The sequence below is a fragment of the Caretta caretta genome, chromosome 23 (assembly GCF_965140235.1).
Source record: "Caretta caretta isolate rCarCar2 chromosome 23, rCarCar1.hap1, whole genome shotgun sequence".
NCBI lineage: Eukaryota > Metazoa > Chordata > Testudines > Cheloniidae > Caretta > Caretta caretta.
The window spans coordinates 11594502-11605858 of record NC_134228.1 but is presented as its reverse complement, the minus strand read 5'-3'; the positions used below and the strand labels follow the sequence as shown (position 1 = coordinate 11605858).

The following is an 11357-nucleotide window of genomic DNA, read 5'->3' as shown; positions in this document are numbered from 1 at the left end:
GGGTATGATGGTTCGACCCCCAGTCTTGTCGTGGTCACTTAAGGTAGGTCACTTCCCTGACCCACTGATCATTACATAGAGTTAAGAACACCTACAATGTATTACAGAGCAACTAATAAAAAATAAGTAAAAAGGGGGAAGGGAAAGGAAACTAGTTACCCTGCCCTGCGGGCACGGGGACACCACAAATAGCCGCCTCTGCATGGGAATGGAAGTTCACAGTCTGTTCCTCACACCAGCCAGGCCTCCTGCCCAGGCCCTGGACGTGCTGCGTTGATACCACAGGGTGACAATCTGTACCTCAAGATAGCACCCTGGAGCCCCCGTATTCACCAATAGGCTGGAGTTATGACAGGTTGGGTACAAGGTCTGCCTTGTGAGGCATCATTTTAAAAGTCTTGATCTGTTAAAGATGAATATCTTGTTGGATTGTTTGTGCTACCCTGGTATGGGAAGTTATGAAGCATTGCTGGGTGTGCTACTGAAATGCGTTGTGAGACTGGGAGACGCCCACAGCCAACCTTTCAACTGCAACAGAGGACCAGCCAGCCAGTGTCAAGGGCTCATCCACACCCATCGAGGAAAGAATCCACTATCCCAGCGACTGTGTCCAATGGAGATTGCTTGACCCATGGGGACTGCCTGATCCCCGGGGCACAGCAAAGATCTTTCCAGCAAGCTGGCAGAAAATATTAAAGAGGGGAAGTGACATCATTCCTTGGCTTCTCTTCCTCCCACCTGGAGGAACATCTGGAGGACAAAGAGTTGGAACTGGGGAAGGGTGGCCCCAGGCTGGAATGGAGTCCAGTCTGTGTACTGAGGATCTGTAACCGGCTTGTACCATCTGCCAGGGGGAGACGCTGCCTGATTTGAATTCTGTTTCATTTGTAGAACTTAGACTGTGAATATATCTTTATTTCTTAAGTAACATCTCTGCGCCTGCTCCTTATAGCCACTTAAAATCTCTCCTTCTGGAGTTAACAAATCTGTTTTATATTTGACCTAAACCACTGTGTTTTGGTTGAAGCGCTAGGGAAATCTTAGCACAGTACCTTTCTTTAGTACTGCGAGAGGGCCTAAAAACCCACTAAGCGTCAGTGAGGGGCCAACAGTCCCCTTACATTAGCAAACGGAGAGACAGGCAGTGGGCGAGAGACAGGATGGAAACGGGGGTGAAATATGGCTTCTGGGGATGGTGTTGGGTGCTGGATGTGGGTTAGTGACAAGTGGGTGTGTTGGCTACAAGGCAACCCTGACCCCTGCTGCTCAGACCCTGGATGGTGACAATCCGGGCAGGACCAGCCCCGCATTGGGTCCGTTCTCCTTAGGCAGGGCAGGTGGGATTGGTGCCATACACCCGACTGCAGCACCTGATGGAAAGCCAGGAGAGTGAGCTAGGAGAGGAGGAAAGACACAGCGGGGAGGAAAACAGCACAACCAGGGAAGGCAACAGGATCTCCAGGGCCTTCGGGGCGCTGCTAATCAGCTGTCCCCATGTGCGGGCTGGGGGCTGCAGGTCACGGCAATGGGATGACTTCCAGCTCGCAGAGGGGAAAACAAAAGTCCTTAAACAAGAGCCAGGCCGGCCGGCTCCGGCCTCTCCGGGAGAAAGTCCTTTAGACAAGTCGAGACGGGCTGCAGCGCTGGGGGGTCCAGGGATGAGCTGGGGGAAGATGAAGATGAGAGAAGCTGAGCCGGGCTGCAAGGTGGGACGGGGGAGGAGAGAGAGAGTTGGGCCCATCATCGGGTTTTTACCAACGTCACTTTTTAATGAATCCATCGAGGGGGAAAGTGGGGAGCCTAGTCCTGCCCCCTCATTATTTTGCCCCCCAAATAGGCCCTAAGTCCCTCCCGCCAATGTGGGGCTATTGACTCCTGGTTCCAGCTTCTTCTTTCCCCTAGTACGATGTTGACAATTGTGGGGCTGTAGCCAGGGGGCTTTTCGGGTCAGACCAACCCAGCATCTGTGGCTAGTTCTCTCGCCTGGGTTACAATGTTCAGCGTCGTCCCCAATTTCCCCTGGTTCCCCGGGGCCTTGGCACAGCTGGGGAACTTGCCTGTGGGTTTTACATGTGAGCTCACAGCCAGGCCGCTTCGCATGCTCCACAGCCACAACCGTGCGAACGACCCCCGGGCGGCTCAGGCTGGCGGGACGATCCCACATCTTCACCAGTGTGGCTGTGTCGGAGTGTGTCCTGGAGGCCCTGGGCACAGTGGGTGCTGTCCACAAGCCATGGCCCCTAGAGCGTCCTGTGTCCTGACGGCCCCAGCCGCCTTGTAGGGCCTGGAGCTCTCCCCTAGGGTGCCCTGTGGCGTGGGCTCCCCATCCCGCTGCTGTTAGCCATTTCTGCCACCCCCAGACGGAGGCCCTAGTGCAGCCCCTCCCCCAGCCCCACGCTGATCCGGGCCCATCTGGACGCCCTGAGGGCCGCTCAGCAGGGCCGGCTCAGATGGGTTCGGCTGCACTGGTCCTTCTGGCTCCGTCTTGATGATGCGGTGTCATGTCTCTCTGGGTGACAGTGACCCCGCTGCCCTTCCCCCACGCTGGGGCAATCAGGCTGGAGTGGGGGAAATCATGTGGGGGGGGTCACCTCACCTAGCGTCTGCCCCGCCTCCATCCATGGGCAGCCTCGGCCAAGATCAACGCCAGGGCCAGCAGGATCCCGGCGCCCAGGGCCAGACGGACAATGTTGTCCCAGGTGTAATCTGGGGTGACAAAAGGGGAGGGGGGTGTCAGCAGCTGCTCAAGGGGGTGGGGTCGGGAGTCACCATCCAGTCGGATGAACAGGGGCCCCCACCCCCTTTCTGCCCCCCACAAAAGAAAACCACCACAGCCCTATATGTCCATCCTCCCCGTCTATCTAATCTAATCTATCGGCACCCACACCCCTCTCTCCTGGGGCACTGGAACGGGGGGCCATGGTGCTCCCATCTTTTACCAGTGGTAAGGATGGGTGGGAGGGGGCAGAGAGGAGTGAGTGGGGGGCAGGGTCTTGGTGGGAAGAGGTGGCACAGAAAGGGGTCGTTGGGGAAGAGGTGATGTTGGGGCAGGATCTTACGGAAAGGGGCGGCACATGGGCGGGGCTTCAGGGGCAGTTCGACTCTGGTGGGTGGGGCCACGGTTCGGGTACTTGTGCCCCTTCTACACTTTTAGGCTGCTTCTGCCACTCTTGCCTGTGTCCATCTACACCCTCCACACCCACACCCTCCACACAGACACCCCTCTATATCCATCCATCCACAGTGACTGGAGACTGCTCAAGGTAGACGCTGGCTCTGATCCAGGCTGATCGGTCCCAGGCTCCTCCAGCCTCTGTCTGTTTGACATTTCCAGCCTTCCTCCCCCACCCATCCCCAGTACCATGGCACTAGCCAGGCTTGGCGATACCAGCTCTGGCCAATGGGCCCATCTAACCTGGTATCCTGTCCCCCATACTGGCTGCCCCTGGCTGCTTCGCAGGGAGCTCCAGGGTACCCCCTGTGACCACTGATGGCCCCAGCTGCCCCCAGATATGGTTGCCAACTGTCTAATCACCAAAATGCAAACACCCTTGTGCTTTGAGATCATTGGGAGAACCACACTGCTCTGAAGCAATCAGCAGTGGTAGATGTAACAGTGCTGTCATCGCAACAGCCACTGTTAGGTTCCAGAGTCAACAAGGTGTCACTCTGAATTGGCAGGTTCAAGTCTGAACTGCAAAGGCAGAGCCCTGCTTCTGAGCCGTTCCCCCAGCCTGTCTGCAGTTGCGGAGAGACAAACCGGATACATGGCAGCATGATCCCCGGCTCTTCAGCCCTGTTTTCCCAGGGGGATACACATTGAGCTGTGCCCCACCTGGGTGGCTTTTTGGTGCCAGGGGGCAGCACAGCACCGGGGTGGGACTGTGCATTGAGGGGAAGCTCTTCCAGGCCCTGCTCCCACCAAGCCGATCTGGCAGCTGTCCAGTGAACCCTCCCCCCAAAGCATACGAAATTAGTCCAGGGGGGTCTCAGCCCAGATGGGACATTTGCTATGGGGATCTGCCCCGTCCCACCCAGCCAGCCCTTCGTGGTTTCCCACAGCGGTGGCTCCTTGGGCAGCACAAACCTGTTTCTGGGGGGGCTGATGGTGATTTCCTGCCTTGAGCCCCGGTACCTGGACTCGCGCTGCCTGAGTGGGTCGGAGCCGGCGCCGTTCCTGGCTGAGTCGGGTCAGTTCCCCCTGCGGGAATAGAACCAGCCCTATAGAGCTAAAGGGGAGCTTGTCTGACAAACCGAATTGTATCAAACCAGGGGGCGCGAATTCCAAGAGCTCAGACTTGCTCTGAGATCACCAGCGGGGGCTGGGAACCACACTGGATTAATCATTTTGGGTCCAGTTTTCATGTAGACAAGGTCTTAGTCCATCTTTCTATCCCTCATCAGACACGCTCCCATCTGTCCACCACCCTACCTTCCCACAGACCGGTGGCTGTAGGTTCCCATGGATCAATCCACCATCCTTTGTGTAGAAGACCTGAACCCATCAGTTCTGCCTGCAGGGACTGTTCCCCTCCAAACGGCCCGAATGGCCCCGTGGGCATGTGAGCCAAGAGCTCTGTTCCCCGGGGGGTGAATTGTTCCATTTCTCCCGCCCCCCTTCTCCCTCCGGCTCCGTCGTGGGGGGATCCGGCTGCCGGGACCCGGCTGGGTCGGTTCCCTCTGTGGGATTAAAACGAGCGTTGGCTGTGTGGGGGAAATTGCTGTTAACCTTGCTGTTGAAACCGACCCCATCCCATTCTGCGGCAAAATCTATGCACTATATGCAACATAGGCAAGCGGTGTAATGCAAGAGGCCTACAGGCCTGTATCCTGTAAAACTTGGCTTAAGCTAAAGCATTTACGTATGCTAGGCTGTGGCACTTGACCCAGATAATGGACTAGGCCAATCTCTAACTAGAAAAGAACCAAAAGGGCCTCCGGAAGAATCCCTAGCTGTCCATTATATGCACCCTCCACCCTGCAAAAGTCCCTAGTCAAAACGCTGCCACAGCAAGCCGCAGATCTTGATAAGATCTTGATAGCACTGTGCTAGTTATGAAACTGCCCTTCCATTAATTCCTTATAAGGCTTTATTAATAATGCTTGAGTGGTAAGGAAATGTATCGTTTGGCTTGACTTTGGACCTATGTAAGTCTGGTATTATAGGGGCAGGGCAGAGAGAGACCAGGGTGGCACCTGCGTGTGACCATCTCCGTCTCCTTCTCCCTGCACGCTTGTATTCAATAAAAGGACCTCAGACTGTTTGAACCAAACAGATGGTGTGACTCATTTTCCACAACACCTGGGATGGGGGGAGGGATGGAACCAGCATCCAGGCCCTGGTGGCAAGGGGCTGAAACGGTGACTCAGCGATTGGGCCGCTCGCCCCATGACCTGGCATTTGTTATGGGTTCAATTGTTTGGGTTGGTGGGGGGGGGTGAATTCAGCGCTGGGGCCGGTGCTGTCTGGGCAGCCCCTGGGCCCCGACTCCTCTGTGCATCCCCAGAGTGGGAACAGCTGAGGGAACATCCCCCTGGGAAAGGCCCCTGCTCTGTAGCTTCCCCTGGGAGCAGGGATCCTCCCTCCCTTGGCCCTCAACCTCCAGCGGCTGCTGCTCCCGCCCCTGGCTGGGAACCCCCCAGTGACTGTCCCCGCTCCTCAGCCAGGTGTCCCCTCTGCTGGGCTTAGGGCTCAGGGCAGAGCCGGCTCCGAGCATCCCATTCGGGCAGACATGCCCTGAGGGTCTGGCTGGGTGTGGGGCTGTGGTTGAGGACCCAAACCGAAGGGAATTGACTCTCTCAAGGGCCATCGAAGTGAGAGCATCTAGACAATGGAGACTGCTGGACCCACCTTTAGGCAAAGATCTTCCCAGTAAACTGGAAGAAGCTATAAAGAGGGGAAGTGACAACATCCCTTGGCCTCACTCCCCCCACAACTCAACACCTGGAAACACGTCTTGAGCATAGATGCTGACTCTGTGGGTGCTCCAGGACCCACGGGGAAAAATTGGTGGGTGCTCTGCACCCACCGCCAGTTCCTGGCCTCCCCTGCCCCAGCTCACCTCACCTCCGCCTTCGCCTCCGCCTCCTCCTCTGAGTGCACCGCGTCCCTGCTTCTACTCCCAGTGCTTGCTGCTGCAAAACAGCTATTTCGTAGCATAACAAGTTGTGGGAGGGAGGGGGGAGGAGCGGGTACGTGGCGCACTCAGGGGAAGAGGCGGGGTGGGAATTTGGGGAGGGAGTCCAATAGGGGCAGGGAGGAGGCGAAGTTGGGGCAGGGACTTTGGGGAAGGGGTTGGAATGGGGGCGGGGCAGGGGCGGGAGGGGTCGAGCATCCACCAGCGCCAGGAGAAGTTGGCACCTATGGTCTGGAGGACAAAGACTTTGAACTAGGGAGGGTGGTCCCGGCTGGAAGGCAGTTCCAGTCTGTGTACTGAAGATCTGTGACCTGTGGGTACCAGCTACCGAGGGAGATGCTGCTTGATTCAAATTCTGGTTAGTTTGTAGAACTCAGACTGCCAGTTTATTTTTGTTTCTTAAGTAACTGACCCTGATCTCTACGCTTGCTAGTTATAATCACTTCAACTCCATCTCTCTGGAGTTAATAAATCTCTTTTCTATTTGAGCTCAAACAGTGTGTTTTGGTTGAAGTGCCTGGGAAATCTCAAAAAGAACAGGAGTACTTGTGGCACCTTAGAGACCACAAGTAATCCTGTTCTTTTTGCGGATATAGATTAACAGGGCTGCTACTCTGAAACCTGGGAAATCTCAGCTCAGGTTACAAAGGCTGGTGCGTGTCCTCTCCCCATCGAGGGAGGGGCGGACTGGGTAATGAACAGACACTGGCCAGGCTTCTGACCAGTGCAGGACAGTACCAGGCTGGGGATCTGGGAGGGACTTGACTGGCGCGTCCCTATTAATGGTTTGTGAGATCCTGGGAAATCATTCATGTAACTCCGGTGGGTGTGTCCCTGGCTGTGGATGGCTGGGTAAGTGCAGGACCTGCCAGAGGTTTGTAGCTTGACATCAGCATCACAGTTGCGAGGGATACCACAGGTTAGAATCATAGAATCATAGAATATCAGGGTTGGAAGGGACCCCAGAAGGTCATCTAGTCCAACCCCCTGCTCGAAGCAGGACCAATTCCCAGTTAAATCATCCCAGCCAGGGCTTTGTCAAGCCTGACCTTAAAAACCTCTAAGGAAGGAGATTCTACCACCTCCCTAGGTAATGCATTCCAGTGTTTCACCACCCTCATAGTGAAAAAGTTTTTCCTAATATCCAATCTAAACCTCCCCCACTGCAACTTGAGACCATTACTCCTCGTTCTGTCATCTGCTACCATTGAGAACAGTCTAGAGCCATCCTCTTTGGAACCCCCTTTCAGGTAGTTGAAAGCAGCTATCAAATCCCCCCTCATTCTTCTCTTCTGCAGACTAAACAATCCCAGCTCCCTCAGCCTCTCCTCATAAGTCATGTGTTCTAGACCCCTAATCATTTTTGTTGCCCTTTGCTGGACTCTCTCCAATTTATCCACATCCTTCTTGTAGTGTGGGGCCCAAAACTGGACACAGTACTCCAGATGAGGCCTCACCAGGTTGGTGGGACAGAGGGTCCAGCGGTTCCATAGACCCACCCCGGGAACCCTCTCACAGAGCGGAGATACTGTTAAGGAAAAGTTAGCACATGTGACTCCATTTTGGTTTGGGGCCCACCATTGTTTAAATGCCAGCACATCATACACCAGGAGGAGTAATCCTTAGATATTGAATCCCTGTGAAAATCCTCCTCCTTGTCTCCAGCCTTCCTTGACTCCCAGTATCTGGTTTTTGTCAGTCTCTAACTCCCTGTCTCTTGGCCTTGATGTGAGGCCTCCCATCCTGATAATAAAAGTTACTGATGCATAGCTTTAGGACCATGCTGTGTAATTAACATACTGGTATAGCACGAGGAATGCACCAAGCAGGGATAGGTGGTAGATAAGACAAGGGTTTGTTTATTGGCTAAGGTTTCCGATGCACGAGGGCAACATGCTTTGCTAAAAGGTATATAACCTTTGTATAATTTGCATTCAGGGTCCCCTCCTGGCTAGCAGGGGGGCACCACGCTCGAGCGTAATAAACTTAGTGTCTTTTGGGAACTCTGCAGTTGTGGACTTTGTTTCTGTGCCTCAGCCTAGACTCGAACTGTGCGTGACCTATCAGGTATAATTCGCAGCACTGGTGTGCGTGTCCTATCAGGTATAATTCGCAGCATTTGTGTGCGTGTCCTATCAGGTGTAATTCGTAGCACTTGTGTGCGTGTCCTACCAGGTGTAATTCGTAGCACTTGTGTGCGTGTCCTACCAGGTGTAATTCGTAACAATACTGAGCCGGGCCCCTCACCTGCTACCATCAGCTCCATGGGGTCGCTGGGATGCGACCAGATGGAGGGGTCCAATTTGGTGCCATATTGGCAGCTGTAGCTCCCTGTGTGTCTCTGGCTCACGTTGTGGATGGTAAACTCAGCCACGTCCCCAGCAGTCTCAAACCAGTGCCGTACGTCCGGGTTTCCAAGTTTATACATGAGGAACGTCGCTTTCTGGCATCGACACTCACACCGGATGGTCACATTTCGTCCCAGGGCGACTCCCCTGCTGGGGCTCAGGGAGATGGAGGGTTTGGGGTAGCTGAGCTCTGCAGTGAGAAGGAGACAGGCCATGAGACAGGACCCGGCACAGTCACTGCGCCCCGTCCTCGCCGCACGGTCCCAGACCCGGGGCCCCTGGGAGAAAACCCAGCCAGAGGAACCTCTCCGAGATCCCAGAGATTCCTGGGAGCTACGACCGAAACTGACTGAGAACCTAAATCCAGAGCACCCTCTGTACCTGTCTATCCACTTAATAGTCCCCCCGAGCCTGGGAGCCAGGACACCTGGGTTCTGTCCCTGGCTCTGGGAAGGGAGTGGCATCTAGTGGTTAGAGCTGGGGGGGCCTGGCAGTCAGAGGTGCGGGGAGCTGCACAGGCACAGTGAGAAAAAGCCCCCACCCTAAAGCCAACCCTGACTCTGTAACCAGACACAAGGTGCAGGGAGGATGATTCATACAAGGGGAAATGGAAGCCCGGGGAAGTAAGGGACACCCCCAAGGACCCCTGGGGGCAGGGATCCCCCCCCCGCGTCAGTCCTGAATCTACAGCGGCTGGGAACCCCCCCCATGACTCTGTCCCTGCTCCCCAGGACCCTCACCTGCTACAACAATCCGCAGGTAATCATGGGGCTCCGGCTCCGATCTGGAGCGAGATCTGCAGTGGTAGAACCCTGCGTCTTCCCGTCTGGCGCTGGGGATGGTGAATTCACCCCCGTCCCCAGCAGCGTCCAGCTCCTGGATTTGGATTCCATCTTTATACAGAAATAACCTCCTGGCCTCGCACCGACACTGACAGCGGATGGTGACGGCTGCCCCCGGGACGATCACCCCGCTGGGGCTGGCGGAGATGGAGGGTCTGGGCGCAGGGAGCTCTGCGTTCACACACAAACAGGAGTGAGATGGGGAGACACAAACCCCTCCCCATGTGTCTGTAACCTGCCCTCAGTGCCCAGCTCCAGGGACAGCACCGCGGATAACAGACACCTCACTGCATCTACAGCAGGGGTCTCAAACGCAAATGGCCACGAGGGCCACATGAGGACTAGTACATTGGCCCGAGGGCCGCACCACTGACCCCACACCCGCTGCCCTGGCCCTGCCCCCACTCCACCCCATCCATGAGGCCCCGCCCCTACCCCGCCTCTTCCCACCCCTTCCCTGCCCTCATTCCAACCCCTTCCCCGAAATCCCCACCCCAACTCCGCTCCCTCCCTGCCCCCAGGGGGTGCAGGAGGGGTGAGGGGTGTGTCGGGGGCTCAGGGCAGGGGATCGGGGTGCAGGGTGGGGCAGGGGGTCAGGGCAGGGGGTTGGGGTGCAGGAGGGGTGTGGGGTGCGGCAGAGGGCTCAGGGCAGAGGGTCGGGGTGCAGCAGGGGTGTCGGGTGCAGCAGGGAGCTCACGACAGGGGGTTGGGGTGCAGGAGGGGTGCGGCAGGGGGCTTAGGGCAGGGGGTTGGGGTGCAGGAGGGGTGCAGGGTGTGGCAGGCGTGGCAGGGCAGGGGTTCGGCTGCAGGAGGCGTTCGGGGGGCGGGTCCAGCCCGGCATACACCGGGGGCAGGGCAGGCTCCCTGCCTGCCTGCCCTGCCCCTGCACCACTCCGGGAAGTGGCCGGGACCTGGGGGAGAGGGGGGCACAGAGGTCTGTGTGTTGCCCTGGCCGCTCCTCCAGGTACCTCCCCTGAGGCAGACACGGCCAACGGGAGCTTCGGGGGAGGTACCTGGAGGAGCGGCCAGGGCAACACACAGACCAGCCCAGCAGACCAGCACACAGACCAGGGCAACACACAGACCAGCCTCCAGCGGACCAGCAGACCAGCGGCCAGGGCAACACACAGACCAGCCTCCAGCCCAGAGTGGCGCGGGGGCAGGGCAGGCAGGCAGGGAGCCTGCCCTGCCCCCGGTGCACGCTGGGCCAGAGCCGCTCTCGGTAAACGCTGGGGGGGGGGGGGGGCGGGGGGTGCCACGGGGAGCTGGCGGCCCGCAGTTTGAGACCCCTGATCTACATGGAACCTGTGAGCCGGGTTCTGGTCTCAGCCCCCGGGGTCAATCCGGAGTCACTCCTGACTGCACTGGGGGCAGGGCTGGGTTCTGATCTCAGTCCGCTGGGGTCAATCCAGAGTCAACCCTGACTGAGTTTTGGGGGAAGGTTCAGGTCTCAGCTGTTCTTTTCCCCTCCACCTTCCCCCCCCCCCCATCCTTAACACTTAGCGTTGAGCAGCACAGATACTCACCTCTGGACGCCTCGTTCTGCCCGGCCAGCCAGCAGCCTAGAGAGGAGATGGCTTGTTAGGGACCAGATCCCAGAGTGACTGGATCCTACACTCTGGTCTCAGATTCTCCCCCAGGGCACGTGGCCTGGTCTCAGATCCTCCTTCACAGGCACACGCCCTGGCTGTCTCCAATACTCACCGATGAAGAGGACGGTGAGAGCAGATACCATGATGGGGCAGTGAGGGGGCCCCTCAGCGCTGCCACCAAAGCCGCAGTGCCTGGCTCCACCAAGCCCCAAATAAGGAACTCAGCCGGTGGCTGCAGCTGGAGGAAGTTGAGGATGTCTCATCTCTTCCTACATCTATCACACCTTGTCTCTAATCTGCAGGCGAAATCTAACGCAGCTAAAATAAGCAGCAGTCACTGAAAAACCGAGGAAACCCTGAGAGCTTCAGCCTGGCAAATCATCATGCAGCTCGCAGCTTGTTCGTGTCTGTGGGGAGCGGGGACAGGTCACCCTCAAT

At 57.1% G+C, this 11357-nt stretch overlaps 1 protein-coding gene across 1 annotated transcript; it reads right to left on the bottom strand.

Moving 5' to 3' along the window:
- Positions 1-919: 919 nt before the first annotated feature.
- On the bottom strand, positions 920-11062 carry LOC125628459 (platelet glycoprotein VI-like). Its single transcript, XM_075122311.1, has 7 exons — positions 11032-11062; positions 10854-10889; positions 9226-9498; positions 8385-8675; positions 4088-4201; positions 2597-2706; positions 920-1663 (listed from the first exon to the last, which is right to left on the bottom strand). The coding sequence occupies exons 1-6, from the start codon at positions 11060-11062 to the stop codon at positions 2597-2599; spliced, it is 855 nt and encodes a 284-aa protein (XP_074978412.1). The 3' UTR covers positions 920-1663.
- Positions 11063-11357: the final 295 nt, after the last annotated feature.